Genomic DNA, 24070 nt, shown 5'->3' with positions numbered 1-24070 from the left:
TTATGCTAGATGATTAGTTCGTGCACTTCTTGATTTTATGATTTATGATATGATTTTTTGGCTCTTTTATGATGCTATAGTGTGTTCAAAAACTTTACCATCACGACTGTGGTGCATACTTTTCATACTTACAGTAGTATAAATATGCAAATTCATATTGTTATTTATAATAACATTTGTCATAAACACCTTTGCGTCTTGTCTGTTCTTTGCCTTCGAGCTCATACACGTCAAGTCATTGACAATGTCAACTCAAAGCATAATAAAGTAAGTTGTGATCAGTGTATTGTCAATGTGTGTGAATGCAGGTGCTGCAGAATGCAGTGACTGTCCCACTGGATGGTTGTGTCTGGAGGGGGAGGAGCTCCAGTTGTGTCCAGAGGGACATTACTGCCTGGGGGGCACAGTGGAGGACATACTCCCCTGCCCTCCAGGCACATACAGCCCCAAAGCAGGACAAAACCAAGTAGAGCAGTGTTTACTGTGCTCAGCTGGTGAGAGCAGTGCCCCTGCTTTACTTACACCTTTGGCAGTTTTAATAGCATTGGTGTAGTTTTATGTTCATCATACCCACCTATCATTTTAAGGAATGTTCTGTGAGGATTGGGGACTGGTTGAACCTACTGGTCCCTGCCAGGCTGGGTATTTTTGCCTTGCAGGTATGTCTGGTTACATCGACATTAGGCTTTGTCTTCATTCTGTTGAACTGGATTGTGGCGTCTAAGCATACGTGGTTCATGTGACTTTTGCAGGCATAAACTTCAAGAATCCTGATGCGAATATTAGCACAGGGGTGGGTGGGCCATGTCCTGTAGGTTATTACTGTCCTGAGGGCACCAGCCTTCCTTTACCCTGCCCGCTTGGCACTTTTTCAAACAGGTACTTCACTTCACAGGGTTAAATGATCCTACCAAACCAAGATGAGTAAATGAAACGATTAACAGATTTCTTTTTATCTTTATAGTCTGTATGTCACTGAGAACACAGGATGCTCTTTGTGTCCTGCTGGGCTGTTCTGCGGTTCAGTGGGCTTGAGTAGACCCTCTGGACTCTGCCAAGAGGGGTTCTACTGTCCTGCCGGGGCATCGTCATCCACAGGTGGGACCATCCAACTATGTTTGTTAACTTGATAGCATCATTGGCTGATTGTCTGTTTGTATTCCACTATTGACTGTGGTGTTATGGTTTATACAGGTTCTGATTCTGAAGGTGGTCTCTGTCCTCAAGCGCACTTCTGCCCCGCTGGCAGTGCAGTGCCTGTTCCCTGCCCTGCGGGCACCTATACCAACCTGACAGGACAGATTAAGTGTAGTCCCTGCCATGCTGGTTACTATTGCCCAGAGAGTACCAGCAAATACACTATGTACCCCTGTCCTCCTGGATTCTACTGCCCTGATGGTAAGATGCAGAATGAAATGTGAATGGAAAAAAGTAGTGCATACAATGCAAGAAAATAACATTCTAATGAGTATCAATAAAAAAAGTATATATATATATATATATATGTAAAAATGTAAATAAAAACTGTTAAAGCAAGATAAATTCACCCAAAAAACCCTGAAATTTAAGGATAACCAAAATATAGTTGCACAGTATATTGGTATTTTATTGGTACAAATTTTTTTAGATTTTTTAGATTTTTAATTGGTAAATATATTGGATTATTATATTGCCAAAAGATTGTTTATTTACACTCATTCAGAAGTTTTTGTGTCAGTAAGATTTTTTAAAGAAATTAATACATTTAGCAAGGATGTATTAAACTGATTAAAACTGACAGTAAAGAATTTTACAAAAAATGTTCAAAATTACAGTAAATTCTTTTAAATTCTTGTGAACTTTTTTATTCATCAAAGAATTAGAGTTTTGCAGACAAATATAAAGCAGCATGACTGTTTTTAACATTGATAAAAATAATAAATGTTTATTGAGCAGCAAATCAGTATTAGATAATAGTTAGATGAGTAAAGTTTGCAAACAAACTTTGAAGTTGGCTTGAAAAAGCCGTCTGAAATTTTGAAGCAGTTTTAAAAGTCTGAAGTCTGAAAGTTTAGATAGATTATATAATGTTGATAACATGTTGCTAGCATGATTTAGCACATTGCTAACACGATTTAACATTACGTAATATAATTGATTAGCATGTTGCTAGAATGATTAGCATGTTGCTAGCACGTTTTAGCATGATTTGCATGCTGTTAACATGTTATTAGCATGATTAGCATGGTTTAGCATAATTAGATGTTGTTAGCATGTTTGCCACATTGCTAGTATGATTAGCATGTTACTATAAGCCAGTGGTTCTCAACCCACCGCCCGTCACGAATTCAAATGCGGCCCATCATGCTGAACGCAATTAAAAAAATAACTTTCAGTTATACAATTCATTTGAGTTTTTACATTAATTTAAAAATGTACTAAAGAAATATAAGTTATAGCCTAATGTTTTTATGTAAAATAATTGTTTTGTTTTTCATAGGCTATATTATTTTCAGACATGAGCAGACCTACTTACATAATTAACCCCTTCAATGAAAGTGGGAGTTTTCGTAGTTTTGATCATCTGTTTAACAAAAATTTGACTAAATAGTATACATTATAATATCGACCATAACATGAAAATAATTCTTGGCTTATCAGTATCGGCCAGATTTTTTATATCAGTGAATCTCTAATGTTAAGACAAATTTTCAGAGAATATATACATATATTAAAGTATTTTGTGTTGTGGTACTGGCAGATTTTTGCTTATGCTTTAAACTATTAAAGAATTTGCTAGTGGCACTAGAAAAATTTAAATTAAAGAATATATATTTTACTTAAGAATTCACACCGCAGTAATATGCAGTGCTAATCTTTGTTTACAGGAACAAAGCATGCCACCCAGTTCCCCTGCCCACGAGGCTATTACAACCCTGAGCCGATGACCCACAGCCTGGACAGCTGCCTGCCCTGTCCTCCAGGCCACTACTGTGAGAAAGAGCACCTGTCCGCAGTGTCTGGGAAATGTAAAGCTGGTGAGTGCATCACTTGAGTAAAACAATCAGTATTTCAACTAAATATTAATCCCAATTTGAGTTTCAACAAATAAAATCATCACACAGGATGGTTTTGTGTATCTGCTGCCTGGAACGCTCAACCCTTTGACCTGGACAACTACACTAACGCTAACTGCCTATGTCCTGCTTCCTCCACCGGGGGCAGATGCCAGGAGGGGTTTTACTGTCCCGCTGGGACCTCTGAGCCTGTATCTTGCCCTCCAGGAGCTTTCTGCAATGCAACCGGTGCGTGATCACTTGATGCAAAGCAACAACTTCTCTATGTGCTTTTGTAAAATGGTCTGTTTACACCTGACCTTCTGAAACAGGTCTAGCCCAACCGAGTGGACCGTGCTGTCCTGGTTATTACTGCACAAAGGAAGCCACTTCATCCAGGCCTACAGATGGCATCACAGGCAACATCTGCCCTCCAGGAACTTACTGTGGTAATTACTGGGTCATTCAGATGTAGCTGATTAAAAACCAGCCTCAGTCGAATTTATCTTATTTATGAATATCTATCGTTTTCCCCAGACGAAGGCTCTAGTGCACCACAGCCGTGTCCAGCTGGGACTTTCTCCCCAGCAGCGGGCCTTGTGAGCAAGGACGAGTGTCAGCCCTGTAGAGCGGGTTACTACTGCGCTACCCCAGGCCTTCAGGCTCCTACCGCCCCCTGCAGACAGGGTGAGAACCATCACTGCACAAAACCCAGACTAGTAAAGTGCCTTTTAAACAATTTCTACATCTTGTCCTTGTCCATTTTTTTTTGGTAGGTTACTGGTGCCCGGCTGGTCAGACAGATGACCTAGCTCTGCCGTGTCTGGTTGGTCATTACTGTCCCCCAGGAAGCCCTGTCCCAATTCTTTGTCCCACTGGGACATATCAGGACAAGCAGAAGCAGGCAAACTGTACAATCTGTGAATCAGGCAAGCTGCAGCCATCTTAAGCAAACTGTGTGACACACTCCCACATTTCTATTTCTGGAAAACGTACTGAAGCTTGTATCCTATTTTTTGGTTTCTCCTACACCAGGTTTTTATTGCGATGAAACATTTGGGGCTGCAAATATGTCTGTCCTGCAGCCTTGTCCAAAGGGACATTACTGTCCTAAAGGAACAGGCTATGCTGAACAATTTCCATGCCCTGCCAGCACCTATAACCCTCGTGAGCTCATGGACAGCCAAAATGACTGTTTATTGTGTCCATCAGGACATTACTGTCCGGATGTTGGACTTGAAGAACCTGCAGGTGAGACTGATGACATTTCAATAAAAAGTCTGAATTGTGTTTTTAATCACACATGCCATGTATTTTTGCTATACAAGCCCTGTGTTCAAATGATTGTTTGTAGGACTGTGTTTGGCTGGTTTCTGGTGTAGAGAGGGTTCCCATTCACCCAGTCCTTTGGATGGTCCTACAGGGACAGTATGTCCAGTTGGTCACTATTGTCCAAAAGGTATTTCAGTAATTTGACCCACTAAAATTAGCCTTTATCAGGCCTGTCTTACAAGATATTTTGTACTAAGGATGACACAGTTTAATAATACGCATGTACTGCTATTAAAATTCTGGCTGAAAATATATATAATTATATATTTATTTACATAGAATCATTATATAGAATATATATAAATAAATAAATATACAATATTTATTTATACAAAAATATCTATCTATATAAAATATATAAACATATAAACTGCTGTTTATTTACTTCTGTTTAACTGCATGATATAGCATGTGATGTAGAATTTTTATACATTTTATTCTGATGAAATAATACTGATTTGATTTCATTCAGTTTTTTGAAGGTCTCTGTCTGTTACTATAGGCACTGGCAGTCCTGTGCCCTGTCCGGTGGGAACATGGTCTAACAGTACAGGACTAAGGAGTGCTGAGGAGTGCCAGTCATGCCCTGGGGGGTTTTACTGTTCCTCTGCTGGTCTGACTGAACCCAGTGGACTCTGCTCTAATGGGTATGAGCCAAGTAATATATACAATATAACTTAAATACAGATGCCTGATTTAACTTATGGTATCATGTTTCCCCAAAAGGTTTTATTGTGCAGAGAAAGCTGACACTCCCACACCTATTGATGGGGTCTCTGGACACATCTGCCCAGAGGGTCATTACTGTCCTCCAGGAACCACTCTCCCTGTGCCATGTGATCCTGGAACTTTTGTAACCATCACTCAAGCCTCTCAGTGCTGGCCCTGCACAGCTGGCTGGTACTGTGTGGATGGAGCCCGGCTGCTGTGCCCAGCTGGTTGGTGCTTTGGTCTCTCGTTGGCTATGTTTGGAATGGAGTACTAGTGTACTGCTTACTGGATGCTGCGCTTGTATATTCTGCCAACGATTTTGAAAAAGTATGTGAAACAGTTTGCATTTATGCAGCTGTTCATGTTTTAAACAGTAGTGTGCTACATTGTCACATGACCTCAACCCACTGCGTATTTAACCCTGTGAGAGTCATCCATTTATCATTTTGGAATTAAATTTTTTTTAAGTTTTTACAAATAACTTAACAATCTGATCAAATAATAATTAAATAAAATTACATATTCATGTTTAATGCATGAAATTAATGAACTATTGTTTATCTGTATCTGATTAATTAGATGTCCCAGCATGTGATGTAAATTATTTTTAATATGTAAAATATATTTAAAAAAAAAATAATACAAGTTTATATATATAAATGTGACTTTATATCACAGCTGATATTTTCAGTTAAAAAAAATACTTTACTATACTATATAGTACTACAGAGATTCTTATTATATTAATTATAGTATATGGTAGTATGGTATTCCGAACATATCCATTATATGATGCTACTAGAATAGTAGTAAAAGTAGTGTCAATTAATTACTACCTAAATTTATAACAGGTTCAAGAAACTCAATTATATTGCAAACAGCACCACACAGTGGAGAGACACATTACATAAGCATGCTGACTGATTTCACCCAAATGTCTGCCCCTTAGGTTTCTATTGTCCTGAAAGCACAGGTTATGACTGGAGGCCTTGTCCGGTGGGGACATACAGTCCTGACTCTGGTTTGAGCAGCCTCTCTGAATGTAGGGAATGTGATGGAGGACACTACTGCTCTCTTCAGAACTCCACGTCTGTCACAGGAAAATGCTCTGAGGGATATTACTGTGCACATGGAAACATCTCACCTCAACCTCACAAGCAGTCTTCGGGTAACCGTAACCATGTTTCCATCCACAGAATTTTCTGAGAATTTTGAAGATGGAGTTTTGAGATGTTGCATTGAAAATTCTGGTGGAAGCCCTAAGATGTAAATATATATATATATATATATATAAAAAAATTAGTTCAGAACCATTTCCAGCATTGATTATAAATCATCACATTAGAATGATTTCTGAAGGATCATGTGACACTGCAGACTGGAGTAATGATGCTGAAAAATTCAGCTTTGCTTCACAGGAATAAATTATATTTTAAAGTATTTTAAAATAGAAATCTGTTATTTTAAATTGCAATAATATTTCACAAATTTTTTTTTTTTTCCTGTATTTTTGATCAAATAGTTACAGCCTTGATAAGCATAAGAAACTTTTAAATCATTAAATATATTACAAATATAATATATAATATGTAATAACTCATATTACTTATGTTAATATATATTTTTTTTTCCCCAAGTAGGAGGGGGACCTTGTCCTGCAGGTCACTTTTGCCCGCAAAGCACTGCTCAGCCTCAGCCTTGTCCAGAGGGCACTTTCAGTAACAAATCCCAACTGGTGAAAATGGTAAGAAGAATTTCTCTATTTAGATTAAAAGTGCAACAACACGAGCTCACACAAGTGCAATTGCCAGCAGTCACTTCTGTAAAGGCCATAGATACCATTTTCTTACAGGAAGAGTGTTTGTTATGTCCTGCTGGCCATTATTGTGACATATCTGGGCTGACTTCACCCAGTGGAGAATGCTGGGAAGGTTTTTACTGCAAACAGGGAGCCGTACTCCCCAACAGCCCAATCAACGATCACAGAGGAGGACCGTGTCCGACAGGTAATTGACAGATCCCCCAATTCAAGGCAGATTAAAAACACCCACCTTCCCCTCAAACCGGCCCACCTCATCCTGTTTTCTGCTCCCGCGTAGGTTATTTTTGCTCTAGAGGCTCAGGCGCTCCTCAAACCTGTCCAGAAGGATACATCAGCAGTAGAGAGAGACAGGCCAGCTGCAGCCTGTGTCCTCAGGGGTAGACACACTTATACATAAAAAAAAAAAGTTTAACATTTAAAGGTGAAGTGTATAATTTTTTTTTCAATGTTAAAATACTTTCTGCTCTCCCAGGTGGTGCAGAGACAGCTAGAAGTACGACATTTATACGTTAATTCTCCCAAAACTCTAGTGTTTTCAAAACATCACAACAAACCTGACACAGTAACATTGACTCTATAACTTACAAACTTTAGAGACAGACCTGCTGTGAGCTACGAGGTTGTTAATCGGTGGTACTGTATATGCTTTTTTTGAACCCATCAGCCCGCATTATTTCAACATATTTAAATAAATAGTTGTTTAACAGCATAATTCCTGGTAAAAACCACATTATCCATGATTCTGCAAAGAAATGTATACCAGTCAGAGAATCTCAACAAGTACACAGTAACACAGTCTTGTACCTATGTCTTATTGTCTGTTTTGTTATACTTCAAAATCAAATTGAATTTTGTTGTGATTCATCTCATAGCTAGCTGATTTGGTTAATGGATTTTAAAACAAAGGCATTTTTTTTAAATACCCATGGGAAAAATACCTTCCAGAGGAATTTTTTTAAAAAGTGGGCAGGTACTGTTGAACGTTTGGTGGGGCGGTGCTTTCTTATCAGTCGCCTAATAGCAGATGGTGGAGTGTTCAGGAAAGCTATCATTAATTTTGTATTCTGTTCACTGTTAGGTGGCGCTAGTGGCACAAAAAATTATATACTTCACCATCCAATCATCTACTGTCCTGTAAAGATGAATAATTTCACATTACTAATATCATAATTTTTTTCACTTGCTACTTTTCAGTTACTACTGTCCTGCCAATGGTTCCTCCTCTGAGGGCATTGAATGCCCAGTGGGCCATTATTGCCCTATGGGCACACATCTACAAAATCAGCACCCATGTCCAGCAGGGACTATTAATCCCCATACAAGAATGAGCAGCCGTGAAGACTGTTTACCCTGCCCTCCAGGTACCATTTCTACAAGCGACTGAACTCCTATCAAGTAATTTCTCAGTGTTACCCATCTCCTATTCTCAGAGGGTGATGCTGCCCTATTTCTTCAAACCATTTGAGTCACACCATTTTCAGTAACAGTCCCTTGTGCTTTCAGCATCTGTCAAAACTCAGCTGAGAAATGTCCCACAAACTTTCCACCCGGCAGGTTTCTTTTGCGAGTCTCCTGGACAGTGGGATGTATCTGGACCGTGTGCAGCTGGATACTTTTGTCTCTCAGGAGCGGTGTCCCCCACACCTGTGGATGGAGGAACGGGTGGTAGATGTCCTCAAGGACACTACTGTCCCGTAGGGTCCTTGTCCCCTGAACCTTGTCCAGAAGGCTACTACATCAACAGCAGCAGGAACACTAAGCTGTCTGACTGTCTGCCCTGCCCTCCAGGTCAGTACTGCTCTTTGGACTTTATTTTTTTTTTAGATCATTTGGTCTCTACTGATTTGCGGACATTTTCTTTGTAGGATTTGCTTGTTCCAGTAGGGGGCTCTCCTCACCTTCTCATGTGTGCCAGAGGGGCTACTACTGCCCACAGGGGCAAATTTCCAGCCATCCTGCTCACTTCATCTGCTCACCTGGGCATATGTGTCCACCTGGCAGCCCTGCCCAGATCCCCTGTCCGCTTGGGACATACCAGAGCCTCCAGGGGCAGGTCAGTTGAGAGAGAGGCATGATTGTTTAACACCCTGTTGAAACTGATAACATAAAAAGCTTTTTTTCATAATTCCAATTATTGTTAAACTAAAACTATATAAACAAAAACCTAAAATATGAAAAGCAGAAAAACTTAATTTAAAATAATGTTTATAAATAAGTTTGTTGAAATAATACAATTACTACAACTAAAACTGATATAATAATAAATTAAAGCTAAATTAAAATAAAACAATTGACAAAAGCACACAACAAAATTACTAAAACTTAAAGTAAAATAAAAAAATAAAAATAAAAGCTAATTCAAAATATTAATAAATACTATAATAGTGTATAAATAATACTAAAATAACACTAAAGTTTCCAGTACATCTCAAATAAGCATTCTGTGGTGTAAATGGTGTTTATGGAGCAATTTCTGTGGAAAATAAGTACTCATTTCAAAGTATATTTTCTACCATGGTATATACCCAAATACACGCAGTTAAAAACTACAGCTTCATTGGAAATTATGCACAATTAAAATATTCATATTACAAGTAACATTTACCTTGATTTTTTTTTTGTTCAACACGTCTCATTTTCTTGATCGTGATCTTTCTGGTCACTATTCTTCTTGGTAAACAAGTAAATAAGTTTTTGATAAGATCATTTAAAAAAAAAAAACATTTATGTAACATTTATTATTTTAAATGCTTCCACAACTGTGGTACAGCTGCAATGTTTTAAAAATTGCGATAGATAATTTTCACGCAATAAATAATAATGTGTGATGTGTGAGTCTGGCGCAAGTAAAACTATAAAATCTATACGTAAACGTAAGTTATAATGAGACCTTTATAAAAAGATAAAAGTCACACTCTTCGACATACAGTAAATAATGATGAATAATACTGTATCTACTTTATGTCCATAGGCAGAATGTTCTGTGTGTCCAGCTGGATATTTTTGTGCTGGTTCAGACACAGTAACAGGTGGAACTTCTATACCTGTGCCCTGTCCTAGGGGATATTACTGCCCTTCAGGTACTGGCAAAATTACTGTGAGTGCAAGATGAGGACACTTGAACCCTCTTTTTACTCTATCCTGTGTATTTTAAACAGGCTCAGAGTCCGGAGTGAGCTTCCCCTGCCCTGTGGGCACTTTTAATGGTCAGTTAGGCCTGTCTAGCAAGGATCAGTGTATCTCCTGCCCCCCTGGTAAATACTGCAGTTCCTCTGGCCTGGACACTCCTACAGGCAACTGTTCTCCTGGGTGAGTGAGCTTATTAGCCAGCTCAACTCCCGCAACGTCCCCTCAAATGTCCTGTTGAATAATATAGGCCTGTTTTCTCATGCTAATCTCTCGGATTTTGCAGTTACGTGTGCAATCAGGGTGCCTCGCTCTCAGAGCCAAATGGAGATTCCACAGGAGGCAGATGCACAGCTGGCTTCTATTGCCCAGTGGGTGCCAGCCATATGGAGCCCTGTCCTCTGGGCACATTTGGCTCATTAGAAGGTCTTATTCCAGCATATGTAGCATAGTTGTGCTGTTAAATATGGATGAATGAAACTAACATTGTGGGTGTTTGAATAGGAGCAGCATCAGTAGAGATGTGTCAGTCGTGCACACCAGGACAGTACTGTGCAGAACCTGGGCTGAGTTCACCCTCTGGGCCCTGTAGTCCGGGATACTACTGTATTCAAAGATCACACACCCCTATGCCTCAGTACTACAACAACACAGGTCGTTTTTTCCACCTAGTGCAGTGTTTGATCATGGTAATGAGTGTAAGCATTGTAATAGAAGTTAATTTAACTTTTGTGTTTTTTAGATTGTGAAGAACCTGGGGCTCATACAATGGAGGATGTCTATTCTCAGATTCAGTTCATTGGGGATGTGTGTCCTGCAGGGCACTACTGCCCAATTGGCAGTGCAAGACCCCAACCCTGCCCACCAGGTAGAGTTTGAAACAGATATTTACCCCAAAATGAAAATTCTGACATTATTTACTAAACCTCATGTCATTTCAAACCTGTATGGTTATGTTTCTTTTGTAAGTCAAAAAGAAGACATTTAGCAGAATGTTCACGCTGCTCTTTTCCAAACAATACTGTATACAGTATCAATAGAAGGATGATGGGTTGCAAAATAGATGATTTTCAGTGAATATTGAATATACCTAGATTTTGGTCTGTTCCTCACATAAAGCTATGAAATGACATCAGAGGATTTGAAATATAACACACAAGTAGTACAGTATGTACTAGTTTTATTGTGCTTTTTTGTCCTTTTTGGAGCTTGAACATACTCTACTGTTCTAAAGTTTGAGATTTTTTTATATAAATTAATTTTATTCAGCAAGGATGAATTAAACTGATTAAAAAAATGTCAGTAAAGACATTTATTATGTTACAAAAGATATCTATTTCAAATAAATGCTGAAAATGGTGTCGTTTTCCACACACACACACCAAAAAAACAGCACACTTGTTTTCAACATTTATAATAATTGGAACTGTTTCTTCAGCATCAAATCAGCATATTAAAATGATTTCTGAAGGATCATGTGACACTGAAGACTGGAGTAATGATGCTGAAAATTCAGCTTTGTAATAAACAATTACAATGCAGTATCTACAATAATAAATTACATAAATAAAGAAATAAATAATAAAAAAAAAAAAATATATATATATATATATATATATATATATATATATATATATATATATATATATATATATATATATATATATATATATATATTAAAGTTATTTTAAATTGAAATAATATTTTACAATATTGCTGTTTTTACTTTTTGATCAATGCAGCCTTGATGAGCACAAGAGGTGTCTTTAAAAAAGTTTAAACAACCCCAGATTTACTTTAGTATCATTCAAAACAACTGATTTTGTTTCATACATTTTTGAAAGACATGGGGGTTAATAAATAATGAAATTATTTAGACATTTCACTTTTTCCTTGGGCTATTTTGCAAATCTTGTATTGTTTCAAAGAGACATTACTATGTCACCTCCAGTTTGATTTATAGAAGTATAACTAGCATTCGGCTGCACATTATCTTGTTAATGTTTAAAGATAATATTGTGACTGTTTCTCATTGCTGTTTAACCAAATGTTCTCTGATTGTTCTGTATTATAGGCTCTTTCTTGATACAGCGTGGTGCTGTATCTGAGACAGACTGTCATCCATGTACCCCTGGATTCTACTGTCCAGACTGGGGTCAGAGCTCTGTGGAGCTCCGCTGTCCTGAGGGCAGTTTCTGTCCGGCAGGTTCTGTAACAGGACGTCAACCCGGTAGGATGTAATACTGACGAGGCAGAAATCCACATTGTCCTCTGGGCATCAGTTAAACTGGGGTACTGGTTGAACAGAGCACTGAGCGGGTTTCATAAATAGAGAGAGACGGTGTCTACGTCCTTCTGCCATTTATCTTTGTGACTAACCACAGCATCTCTACAGGGTTGCCCTAGTGCTGTCTGAATTATTTAGTACTGTTGCCATGAAATGTCTAGACATTGTCTATTTATATACTGCCAGTCTCTTACCTTTATGATCTGTCTGTTCAGGCCGTCAATGTACGTCTGGTCACGCGTGTCCGTATGGCAGCATCCAGCCTGCCATCTGTCTGCCTGGTACTTATCAGCCTCTGCCATCCCAGCCTTCCTGCAAACCATGCCCACCAGGTAAATATTAAATGGTTGAGTCTATCAAAGCCTCTTAAGGAATGTCTGGGTTGTATTTTACCCCAGAATCATAAAGAAAAAAAATAAGAACATAAACTCTACATTCATATTTGGCATTGACTAAAGCTTTTGTATTATTCTTGCAACATACACATTTTACCATACTTTTTATAGCTACCCTGACTATCTTGACATTTTACTTCCACTATTCCCATTATTTTCAGTAATGATTCTCATTGCTGTAATGCAGGACATTTTTACATTACAATAAAACAAATACTGTAGTACAATGATTTTAAAACTAAAATAAGCAAATGTAATTTTTGTTAATTCTTTATGGTTCTAAAAATAGGATTCCTTGAATATCAAGAAATATCTAGATCATATTTCTTCCTAAATACATTAAAAAAGAGAAAATAGAAAATTAAACTTACATCTACATTTGACATTTTACATTTACTATTCTGACTGCAAATTATAATTTTCTTTACCATTATATAGTATTTAAATTATTTTAAATTATTCAATCTTTAATGGTGCTAAAAAAAATCTTAATTATTTATTTAGATTTTTGGAGTGAAATATGAACTAGAAATGTGTTCTCCCCAAATTTAAATGTATAGCATAAAGTAAATTAAGTCCTTATTTATATTTTGCATTGATGTTATTATCAGCTACAATTGTTTTACTAATGTCATTTATTTTCAATAATGATTTTCATTACCACGAAACTGAATGTTTTTTTTTTTTTTTACATTATAGTAATCCAATGATAAATTAAAATTATTTTTATTTTTTAAAAATCGTAATGGTTTTAATTATTAAACAAGTGAATAGTACTATGCTTTTTCTTTTACTAGGTTTTTACTGTTTGGAGGGTTGCACCACCCCGCTTCCCTGCCCTTTGGGCACGGCAAGTATGATTGAGGGGTTGCAATCTCAGCTGGATTGCTCTCCATGTCCTCCCGGATTCTACTGTAACACTAGTGCACTAATCAGCCCCACTGGACCCTGCTCTGCAGGTCAGTGCCACAGAAATTCCCATTACAGCCTGTTCTGCTGGTGTATAACTTAATTTTACATCTTGTTCTCCCTCCATAAAGGCCATTTCTGTTCGTCTGGAGCCACAGAGCCTGCCCCAGTCTCTCAGATGTATGGAGATATATGTCCAGCAGGACATTACTGCCCCGAGCAGAGCAGTGCTCCATTACCCTGTCCTGTCGGTTTCATTCTCCAGTTCAAAGGAGCCACTTCTTCTAATGACTGCTCCCCTTGCCCTCCAAGCAGATACTGCATTGCACCAGGCTCCTCTCAGCCCTCAGGTTGGCAGATCATAAAAGTTACACTGTAAACCACAAAATAATTTAGCTGAATGATGATAAGAAATGATGCCTATGTTATGCTTGCCCCTCTACAGGGTTTTGCGCTCCAGGTCACTATTGCATCGGTAGCACAGATACTGCCACACCTCAGGCCTCACCGTCTCAGCAGACCTGTTTTTGTGACCTCATACATTCATCCCACCTCCAAATGTACGATCTTTGCTTTCTGAAGCACAACATAACCTGCTCAATTCACATTTCAGGTAAGACTCCTGGTATGGTGCTAAACCATTTATATGGTAACGGATGAGCCTGTTAAAACTGACTGACACTTTTTCAAGGAGATGCTGCTGGAGTCTGGACTGATCTGGATCCCAGACCTCAGTCTGAGGGTTATTCAGAATCACCTCTACAAATCGCAGAAACATGCACTGGCTTCAAAGGAGACCTGTGTCCTAAAGGTATACAATGCACACTGGTATATTTGTTATTAAAATATCTAATTAATAGGGTTGATCACCCAAAATAGCCATAATTTACTCAGATTCAGATTAATTCTTTATTGGGTTAGGGTTATTCACTCTAATGTCATTGCAAACCTGTGTGACCTTCTTCTGTATAAGATTATGATTATTGTGTACTGATTGTTAAAGCTCAATGAATCTTTTGCAGGGTCATATTGCCCAGTGGGTTCATCTCTTCCTCAGCCCTGTGATTCAGGCTCTTATTGTAATCAGACTGGTCTGCACACTCCTGCAGGCCTCTGTTTTGCTGGATTCTTCTGCTCCACTGGCTCCTCAAATCCCAGTGCTATGCTTTGTCCTCCTGGACACTACTGTCCCCAGGGCACACAACTACCCCTGCCCTGTCCACAAGGCACAATAAGGAGTAAGTAAACTACTTCCTACTTAGGGCTAAAGTGATGATTAAAATATTTAGCAAGGAATTTCATTACTGATTATAGCTTAAAAGATACATTTACATTTTGTTTATTTTATAAAATAAATTGAACCTGGTCATTGAAGTAAATCTTCAATTTATCTACAGTATCTACCAGCATTTCTTCAGAGTTACATTCTATAGATCTTTCTTTATATCCGTAATGCAGTAGATGTTTGACCTATTGTCCAGAGCTGGCGCCAGTGCAGCACTGATGATGGGGCGTCTGAAGTTATGAAAGGGGGTGATGATATAGCACAGAAAACTATCTCAATTAAAAAAAACATATGTGGCCCATTCACATATTTGTCGGCCGTAAACAAATCTGCCCACTACTACTACAACTATTAGAACACTGGGTTCACACAGGTAGTGTTTTGGCTGTTAAAAACACAAGACACAGGTCAGAATTTAAAAAGCGCAAGGTCTTAAGGCTGAACTTCTTTGAACTTTAGCTCCGTGTTTCAGAATGATCATGTGCGAGAAGCTGCTATAAAGACCTGAGTTGAGTGCAGCATTCAAAGATATCGATAGTGCGTTTAAATTAAAATACAATGGAAAAGTACCAGAGTGGAATGAAAGAACGCAGTGAATGACCCTACTAAAAGCTACTTAGCAAATACAGATGGTGGAGTATTGAGTAATATTACAAAAAAACAAAATTGCATATGTCAATATATTCAAAAATCTGACATCCAGGAAATAAAGACATTTTAGTCTTAGGCAGTAGTTTCACCACAAATACAGAAGTGATACCACCACTACTAGAAATACTTAACTGTGTTTTCTTTACTATAAAACACACTTATTGCGACCGTTGACATAACAGATACTCATTGCGACCCATTTAACAGAAGCAATTATTTGATGGTTCAAGTTAGAACACCTTGAACAGCAACAAACAATAACAGCAAAGTAATCAACTAACTATGATCATCTAGCCCTCTATTAAACATAAAAAAAATATTTCATCATATGTTTAGCTTATTTAGTAAAGCTGCATTCTTAGTTGTGCAGGAAGTACAGTAGGTAGACATCCAAAACGTCACTTCTACCGCCGCTCGTACCGCCGCCGCGGCGTCTGCAAAGTGCATTTGCAGCTTTTGACCGCTGAGTGGCGCTTTAATCACAAGTTTTCAAACAAGCGCATCAAAGCACATTTTCGCAAATAGACGTCAGTTTTGCCTCTCTGATGTGTTATATTTGACGGCTGCAGTCAGGGAAAATGAAAGAAAAACACTATAGTTAAAAATATTTAATATTCACAGATGAAAGTTTGGCAATTATGAAGTTATGTGCATTTCTTAGAACGAATTCAAGCAGGATAAATGTCAAGCCTGTGCCTGAGCCTGTGCTTATATTTTCTCTAAGCTACACAGTATTACACCATATTTTAGATTTGACACATTTAATAGGTGTGCAGTATTATTTATATAATATGAACTATGTGTTATATTATTCAAAAGAAATTGTGGTTTACTTTGCATCAGAGCATTAAAAGTGGTAGCCTATTTTAGTGAGCTAGGCTACATGGATTTATATGCAAAATGTCAATATTCTCATATATTAGGCCTATATTTTAATTTATATTTTAAAATTCCTTTAATAAAACAACATGCATTTTTGTTATTCGTTAACTGTCCTTTATTTTGACAGACAACTTCTTGGGAAAATATGTTTGTCTGTAAGAAATTGTTGCTTGTTTTATAAATTATTTTCTTTTAGTAAAACGTGAGGCACTGTATAATTTCGTTCCCATTATTTAGGCCTGATTAAAACAAGAAACGAATAAATTAAACCTGCACGATTTAGCTAAATCATTGAAATTCTAAAGAATGGACGGATTAATAAAACGTCCTCACGATTAAACTCAAGTTCTCTCATTATAATCACCAAACTGCAAATGATGTAAAAAAAAAAAAAAAAAGAGCTTCTTTAATAGACAACTTCAGTGATTTTAAAGGGAGCCGCCGTTACTTGCTTACATAGAATTTAAGTAAAAAAAAAAAAAAAAAAAATTGCAGCCGCATTTAAATGCAGGTGTGTAAAATGTCTGCGTGCAAGATTTGCACGGCGCGAGTGATGCTGAGTACATGAGCAGCATTTATTCTTATTTGTTTTATCTTCACTACAAATCTTGTTTGGTTTTATTTTGGATAATTGCATGTAAAAAATAATTTACATTGTAATGCATATGCAAAATGTGAATAACTATTCATATTTAAGTGTTTGTGCGAAAATTATTAATGCGCATGCAGGACAGGGAGGCGCCCTTTAGATCACTTGAATTTTTTCCTGATAATGAATTAACTTAAAATTGTGGTGTCTCACATACATGAGAAATATATCTACAGAAAGCTTGAAATGTCTTTTAAACAAATCAATTCAGAACGAAAGCATTGTGTAATCTGTGAAAGGTTGTATGTCTCTTTAAAGGCGCGTTTCATGTGGAGAGAGTCAGCACTGTGAATTTCATCTTGCAGCCGACAAGAAAACATTGTTTATTAATAAATAATTAAAATGTCTCATTTTTTTTACAATTATTGGGGCTACTTCTGCCTGTGCTTTGGGGCAAACTTAATGCATGTGCTTGAGCGCGAAATATATTAAGGCTCATTATGGATTATATATGTAAATGTAATATAATCCTGCGATTAGTTGAATAATGACAAATGAACGACTAGTAACTAGAAAAATCTTACATGCGAGGCAGACCTATTAAATAGCCTCTAGACATCTCTGTTAAAGTTTTTAAAGCATTGTATACGCGTTTGTATAAATTCTTCTTTCAGAACGGTCTGTAATGGGAGAGATGCCTTAACACTGATTTTTCCTCTGAAACACAAAAAAAATAAACGAAAATTGAAATAAAATTAATATTTCTTTGAGAATGGCCAACCCTTCTCTGCAGATATTGTTGCTTCTGGTTTGTGCATTGTAAATAGGCTAAAAAAAAAAAAAATTATTTAATTAATAATAATAATAATAATGTCTCCAAAAAGTTTTTTTGTCATGTCTGTAACGCATGTGTATTCCAAAATCTAAAAAAGCCTATAAAACATCATAGACGGATCATACTGATGTCTGGACTGGTCTGGATGTCGTTTGCGAATTTATTTATTTATTTTATTGAGTTAAGGCAACTTCCTCTGAAGTTATAATAACTAATAAACTATATTGCTATACATTAGTCAACATTTGAAGTGGATCAAAACCTTTCTTCAAAGTTGCCCTAAAACCAAAATGACGAGTTCTATCTAAACCTGTTCTGCAAGTTTGACCAAGAGATTCACACCTTTATCTCGACCCCCACAAGTTATACAGAACTACCCCCCAGCCCCCTCGAGCTGAACTGAGCTCGGTCTGTTTTTTGGCTGTGAGGAACGGTGTGTTCTCATGTTACTGTGTTGAAACATGCCTGCACTCACAGCAGCCTTACTCTTTTTATTCATTTTTTTCACGCAGCCCATATTATTGTTTTCACAAGACCATAATAATAACAAATTATCAATTGATAATTAATCATTATTTTACGAAAATCATTGTTATTTGTGAACGTAGCGTTTGCGGAAGGCTTTAAGACCAAGCGGAGTCCTCCATCAGCTGCTCCCGCTTCACAGCGCGCGTGACTCGCGCTAACTGCGCCCAGCTTCAAAGTCCGCAAATTTTGATTTAACTAAATCAGTTTGAGCGAATACAGCTTACTGATCATGAGCCCAACATTTAGCAAGACAGAAAAACATTCAGTCTACCTGAAGGAAGATGTATTTCATTGTAAGTTAATGCTGTTAATTAAATAGAGAGTTAAAGAGAGAGAGAGAAAGAGAGAGAGAGAGAGAGAGAGAGAGAAATAAAAAAAAAACCGTGTTGGCTATTCCTAAACTTGGAGCTCATTATTGAAGTACAAATCCAAACACCAGAAGCAAACTCTCAGTGTTCTTTCATTGAAAAGTATGCATTTTGTTTATTCACAGGCTATATGGTTGAAATAATATTTTAGTTCAAAACTTTAAGTGCCATTGTTTAAAAAAATGATTTATTGGCTAACGCAGCGGTTCGCAATGCGGCCCGCATGCGGCCCGTCACGAATTCAAATGCGGCCCACCAAAAAAAACAGAAAAAAAAAAAACAAACTTCACATATACAATCAATTTTAGTTTTTACATTCATTTAAAAATGTACTAAATAAATATAAGCTATAGCCTAATGTTTATATGTAAAATTCTTTTGTTTTTCATATATTAGCCTATTTTCAGACATGAGCAGACCTATACGTTCCGCATTTTATGAACACATACAAGCGCGCACTTTGGCAGAATTCAATTCAAATACTCATCAACAGCCATTAGTTCGGTAAAATTGAGCATCAGAATTGACAAATTTGTTTTTAAGGGAGTAAAAAGAAGTGTGGAAATGCCAGCAAATGAACACATACAAACAAGAATAGTCACAGTATCAGCAGTGAAGGAGAGTGCTCTCACTTGAAGAAGTTCAGGCAAATAGAAACACCCATACTACGCAGCAATCATCCTTAATTGCAGAAATGTGGCAAAACATCTCTGGAGAGAACCTCATATTATTAAATTCGAAAGTGCTTTCCATATTTTGGATCAACATAGGCTACATTTGTGAACGCACATTTTCTGCAATGTCGCGCGTCAAGTCATGCTCCCGTGCGCGTCTTACAGACTGCAACTTACAATGGCAACTTCATTGTGCTGTTACTCCTTTCTAGCCGAATTTCACAAAATTGGTCAGCTCCCGACAGCATCAGGTGTTTTATTTATGGGGAGTAGAATTATTAATGTATTTTAATGAATGTAATCGATTAAATATCATAATATTTAGGCTATAATATTATAAATCAGGTTGGTTTGTATTGATGACGTTATGCGTGCGGCCCGCGAGACTTGCACTTGGACCATAGTGCGGCCCGTTGAAAAAAAGGTTGAGAACCACTGGGCTAACGTTTCATAGCCCTTCAGTTGTTATGCTTTAAAATCCCATAACATTTGTAATTTCACAGTATTTTCACCTCCTAAATCACTAACCTTTAAAGCCACAATTCTATAATGGTCAAATTTACTCAGGCCGATGGCACTTTTAATTACATTATGTGTTTTTTTTTTTTTTTTTTTTTTTTTTTTTTTTAGAATAATTGTAGCTTACATAAATAGGTGAAGCAAAACAAATATGAATAATATTTGGATCGTCCCTTATTTTTTCCCTTATTTTCTTAAAGAATAAACACTTATTTTCTACAAGAATAAACATGATAACATACCTATTATTAATTCATAGAAATAATTTAAGCAATTAAAACCTGATAACATATTATTAATTCATAGAAATAATTTAAGCATTTAAAACCTTTTTTTAAAAACTTGAACTTCAATACTATTAAACTGACTTTAAAATCTCAAGGAGTTTATAAGTTAAAAAGGGTTAAAAAATGTCACAGTGCATGTTAAATAGCCTAAATTAACTTGTGTTAACAATATAATTAGAACTAACAATATAATTCGATTTTTTTTTTTAAATGAACAATTCCTGTATAAAATGGGACAGCAACCTTTATATCAAACATTTTTAAATCGTCCACAGCTGAGCAACGCGCGAGGCAGGTTGAGCGTGAATGTGCCGCACAAAGTCATTTTCAGATGCAATGAAAAAAAATAAAAAAAAAAATAAAAAACCTTCATAGCCTAGATTAGGCCCAGACTCTGTTCCTAAGTATATAATAATTATAATTACCCCACAGTAACAAATTTTAACCGATTAATCACCTATTTTCGTTTGCTGCATGTTATTTTATTTATTTATTTATTTATTTTTTTTAAACAGGCTAAAAAATAAATTAAGTTTGTGAGAGGAAAAAATATATAAGTATATATATAAGAATATATAAGTCATGTATAAGTTGCATTTTATTACATTCAGAAACAAATAACGGCTGGCCTAATAATGTTATAATGTGCCAACAGGATATTTTTAGTTCTCTTCACTTAACAACAAATCCTTTAAATTTAACACATTTATCAGAACAGAACAATAATTACAAATAGGCCTATATAATTCTAATGGATAAATAAAATTGCAGTATATAATAATATAGGCTTAGCTATAAACAAACAAACATAAAAAAATGAATAATAATATAAAGCGAACCATAAGGTAAGGTTGGGCTCTCATTCGGGAGAAATCCAAACGTTTCCATATTCGTGATGTTGCCTATTTCAAGCTTAACTATTATTCATTAGGAAAAATAGGCTTTGTAGGTCACGCGTGTTTCAGTATCGACGGGGAAAAAATTTAAAATCATAATTAACAAATATATGCCAAAGTGGACCGCTGCTCGCGCCGAATGGCACGGTGAACGGCTACTGTTTCCAATGAATGTGCGCGAGGCACCAGCGCGATCAAACAGCTGAAACAGAAAATACAAAATTTTTGGTCACACATTAAAGGCATGATTAAAAAATACAAAGTGTTAGCAGTTTGAAAAATCAAGAATAATAACAGAATGATTCATAATTATTGCTAAATGCTGGACCGTCATTTCTATCTGCAAATGGAACCTGAAGGATTTTTTTTTTAAAACCAAGAATGAACCGAAATGAAAACATTTAGCTTTTTATCCGTATATATAGGCCTTATATTTAATGACTGTTTAATAACAATAGCAAGCATAAGATCCTTTGTGTAAAGGTCTTCTTTTAATTTTTGATGAGTAGACTGTAGCCTAAGACTATCCTACATTTTGAAATTAACTCACTGTACATTTTTTAATGGTTTTTTAACGATGGTACAATGTTATATCATAATGTTATTGTTGTTTTACCTCCTCCTTTTATCTCATTTTACAATTACATTCAGTTCGCAATCCGTCCCTTTGCGCCACCTGGTGGTAGTGTCGCGAAGGATTTTAACACTTGACTGACTTGCAGTTAACGCCGCGGCCCTGCGGCGGCGGTACGCGCGGCGGTATTACCCATTTTGGTTGTCTACCATCTGTATGTGTGTCAAATGTAACAATTAAAATGTGACTTTGTGAAACAGGCTGTCCTATATTGTTGCTATAGTAGCATAATATTAATACTAGAAAGCATATGCACCTGGCAGCTTTATTTTTTATTTATTCATTAAAATCTATTTTCACACTCATTTTGAGTGAGGGGGCGAGATAGTCAGAGCAAGGGCGTCTCCCCCTCACGTACCAACCCCCCCACCACCCTTGGCGCTGGCCCTACTCTTGCATCCCTGTTTTTATTGTCTATTAACATTTTACTTTCCATTAACCAATTAAAACGCTGTGGCAGGATACTTATCAATCACGTTCTTATAGTACGAGTCACTTAATGGTTTGAATTTTTCCGGAAGCTTTATGGTTCCACTGTTTTAATACTCACTAGACTCTGCTGGAGGATCTATTGCAGACGATTGCCTTGAATGTCCACCAGGATATTTCTGTGAGCGAAAAGGCCTAACCAAGCCCTCTGGTCTGTGTTCTGAGGGCTATTACTGCCCTGGAGGACAGAACACATCCAAACCACCAGAGTATGTGTGTGGAGCAGGCCACTTCTGTGAAAGTGTAAGTGGAAATCTCACCATATGCACATTTGAACTTTTATTTTATTTTATTTTATTTTTACATTAAATACAGGGATAAACTTTTTACATTTATATTATTCTTTTTTATTATAAATACATTTATTTTTTAGATTATTTATTGTAACTGATGACACTAGGGACGTTTGACTTTTTTTTTCTGTATTATTAAAATATTTTGTTTTGCATTTTTTTCATTTTTTTTATGACTGAAATGTACATTTTTGAGAATGACTCAAACAAATATACTATAAAAGTATAAAAAACCAAAAGTGAAATGGCATGAATTTAGTGAAATTACTTTGTTAATTTGAATCTAATTCCCTAATTTGACATTTTTAATGCATTTAAATCTTTTAATATGTTAAAAGTGAATATAAACATGACAGTGACCTTTATAAAACATACTCATAATACTCATAATGCTGTAACAGGGCAGCATCATAGAGAGGCCATGTTTCCCAGGAAGCTTCCAGCCCAGTCTAGGCCAACATAGATGTGAGGTGTGCCCTGCCCACTTTTTCTGTCATGAAAACGGTATGAATGATATTTGCAACAAATTAATGGATGAAATATATATCTCTTCTTTATGCCTTTACAGTACATAAGGATGTTTTTCTTGTAACTAGGTATGACGCAACCATTCCCATGTCAGCCTGGATTTTATTGTCCAGTTGGGGCATCTAATCAGCATCCATGTCCTCCAGGGAGTTATGGGAACCTGTCTGGATTGGCCGAGTCTTCTGAATGCTCTCAATGTGACCCTGGGACCTATTGTATGGGGTCAGGTATGACGCATGAACAATGATTATATTTTCCCCAGAGAGAACATGCTAATCCTGCTTGGTCTAATATGTGGAGCTGATATTAGTTTGTCTGTCCAGGAAATGTGTCACCAACTGGCTCTTGCAGTGCTGGATTCTTGTGTTTTGGAGGAGCCGTCCTTCCCTCCCCAAATGATAATGAGACTGGAATACTGTGTGCAACTGGGTCTTACTGTCCAGCTGGAAGTTTTGCAGGAATACCTTGTCCCAAGGGCACATTTAGGTATCGATGTGAGACATTACAATACCAAAGCACTGAAATAAATGTTTCAAATCTTTATATTAAAAGCAACTAAAAAGGGAGAACATTCATTGCATTGCATTATATTTAAAAACTAATTGTAATTAACTTACATTTTTTATTAAAAATGTAATTCTATTAACTGCAATTTTTAAAAAATAAAAATTTAATTGTTTTACAGCAATCAGCGTCAATTGTCAGATGTAAGTCAATGCCAAAACTGCACACCAGGGTTTTATTGCTCAGAGCCAGGCCTGACCACAGTCAGTGGACCCTGCTTGCCAGGTTTGAATATCATTTACAGCAGACATTTTTTAGGTCTTCACAGGACTTCTTTAAATTGAATATTAATATAGCTTGTTTTATTCCTACAGGGTTTTTCTGCAGTGAAGGATCTCCGACTTCAGCTCCTGTGTCAGCCGTGTATGGTGATATTTGTCCTCCAGGTCACTATTGTGAAATTGGTAGTGCTGTGCCAACTCCCTGTCCAG

General features: G+C 36.8%; 4 protein-coding genes and 1 long non-coding RNA gene across 6 annotated transcripts; all 5 read left to right on the top strand.

Moving 5' to 3' along the window:
• Window positions 1-968: 968 nt before the first annotated feature.
• On the top strand, window positions 969-4280 carry LOC122139813 (multiple epidermal growth factor-like domains protein 6). Its single transcript, XM_042739462.1, has 7 exons — window positions 969-1098; window positions 1195-1398; window positions 2868-3017; window positions 3105-3284; window positions 3368-3484; window positions 3573-3722; window positions 3812-4280. The coding sequence occupies exons 2-7, from the start codon at window positions 1362-1364 to the stop codon at window positions 3982-3984; spliced, it is 807 nt and encodes a 268-aa protein (XP_042595396.1). The 5' UTR covers window positions 969-1098; window positions 1195-1361; the 3' UTR covers window positions 3985-4280.
• A 598-nt stretch (window positions 4281-4878) lies between these two features.
• Window positions 4879-7181, top strand: LOC122139812 (multiple epidermal growth factor-like domains protein 11). Of its 2 annotated transcripts, XM_042739461.1 has the most exons (4): window positions 4879-5305; window positions 6028-6246; window positions 6719-6822; window positions 6931-7181. In XM_042739461.1, exons 1-4 carry the CDS (start codon window positions 5071-5073, stop codon window positions 7090-7092), a joined length of 720 nt encoding a protein of 239 aa, XP_042595395.1. In that variant the 5' UTR covers window positions 4879-5070; the 3' UTR covers window positions 7093-7181. The 2 variants fall into 2 exon arrangements, with proteins under 2 accessions (XP_042595395.1, XP_042595394.1); XM_042739460.1 differs by having other exon boundaries at window positions 6719-7181.
• Window positions 7182-7190: 9 nt separating this feature from the next.
• LOC122139816 lies at window positions 7191-8990 on the top strand. The gene is made up of 3 exons (XR_006156559.1): window positions 7191-7277; window positions 8095-8688; window positions 8766-8990. It is a non-coding gene; the product is annotated as an uncharacterized LOC122139816 (long non-coding RNA).
• A 3114-nt stretch (window positions 8991-12104) lies between these two features.
• Window positions 12105-14628, top strand: LOC122139872. Its single transcript, XM_042740065.1, has 7 exons — window positions 12105-12256; window positions 12529-12645; window positions 13506-13667; window positions 13749-13967; window positions 14063-14230; window positions 14309-14428; window positions 14621-14628. The coding sequence occupies exons 3-7, from the start codon at window positions 13565-13567 to the stop codon at window positions 14626-14628; spliced, it is 618 nt and encodes a 205-aa protein (XP_042595999.1). The 5' UTR covers window positions 12105-12256; window positions 12529-12645; window positions 13506-13564.
• Window positions 14226-23476, top strand: LOC122139814 (multiple epidermal growth factor-like domains protein 6). Its single transcript, XM_042739463.1, has 5 exons — window positions 14226-14428; window positions 14640-14855; window positions 22319-22497; window positions 22949-23051; window positions 23144-23476. Exons 2-5 carry the CDS (start codon window positions 14780-14782, stop codon window positions 23320-23322), a joined length of 537 nt encoding a protein of 178 aa, XP_042595397.1. The 5' UTR covers window positions 14226-14428; window positions 14640-14779; the 3' UTR covers window positions 23323-23476.
• Window positions 23477-24070: the final 594 nt, after the last annotated feature.

This window comes from Cyprinus carpio, chromosome B15 (genome assembly GCF_018340385.1).
Source record: "Cyprinus carpio isolate SPL01 chromosome B15, ASM1834038v1, whole genome shotgun sequence".
Lineage (NCBI taxonomy): Eukaryota > Metazoa > Chordata > Actinopteri > Cypriniformes > Cyprinidae > Cyprinus > Cyprinus carpio.
The sequence above is the reverse complement of the archived record's forward strand: the minus strand, read 5'-3'. Positions and strand labels throughout refer to the sequence as shown.

What these genes read in the sequence shown, in the direction of transcription:
- LOC122139813 (XM_042739462.1), top strand. Translation starts at nt 1,362, where the DNA reads ATGTACCCCTGTCCTCCTGGATTCTACTGCCCTGATG. An exon ending in GTCTGGGAAATGTAAAGCTG is followed by an intron (nt 3,018 to 3,104) that starts GTGAGTGCATCA and finishes ATCATCACACAG; the next exon opens with GATGGTTTTGTGTATCTGCT. An exon ending in CCCTCCAGGAACTTACTGTG is followed by an intron (nt 3,485 to 3,572) that starts GTAATTACTGGG and finishes CGTTTTCCCCAG; the next exon opens with ACGAAGGCTCTAGTGCACCA.
- LOC122139812 (XM_042739460.1), top strand. Translation starts at nt 5,071, where the DNA reads ATGGTATCATGTTTCCCCAAAAGGTTTTATTGTGCAGAGAAAGCTGAC. An exon ending in CCGGCTGCTGTGCCCAGCTG is followed by an intron (nt 5,306 to 6,027) that starts GTTGGTGCTTTG and finishes TCTGCCCCTTAG; the next exon opens with GTTTCTATTGTCCTGAAAGC. An exon ending in ACCTCACAAGCAGTCTTCGG is followed by an intron (nt 6,247 to 6,718) that starts GTAACCGTAACC and finishes TTCCCCAAGTAG; the next exon opens with GAGGGGGACCTTGTCCTGCA.
- LOC122139872 (XM_042740065.1), top strand. Translation starts at nt 13,565, where the DNA reads ATGATTGAGGGGTTGCAATCTCAGCTGGATTGCTCTCCATGTCCTCCC. An exon ending in CACTGGACCCTGCTCTGCAG is followed by an intron (nt 13,668 to 13,748) that starts GTCAGTGCCACA and finishes CCCTCCATAAAG; the next exon opens with GCCATTTCTGTTCGTCTGGA. An exon ending in CTGCTCAATTCACATTTCAG is followed by an intron (nt 14,231 to 14,308) that starts GTAAGACTCCTG and finishes CACTTTTTCAAG; the next exon opens with GAGATGCTGCTGGAGTCTGG.
- LOC122139814 (XM_042739463.1), top strand. Translation starts at nt 14,780, where the DNA reads ATGCTTTGTCCTCCTGGACACTACTGTCCCCAGGGCACACAACTACCC. An exon ending in TCCACAAGGCACAATAAGGA is followed by an intron (nt 14,856 to 22,318) that starts GTAAGTAAACTA and finishes AATACTCACTAG; the next exon opens with ACTCTGCTGGAGGATCTATT. An exon ending in CTTTTTCTGTCATGAAAACG is followed by an intron (nt 23,052 to 23,143) that starts GTATGAATGATA and finishes TCTTGTAACTAG; the next exon opens with GTATGACGCAACCATTCCCA.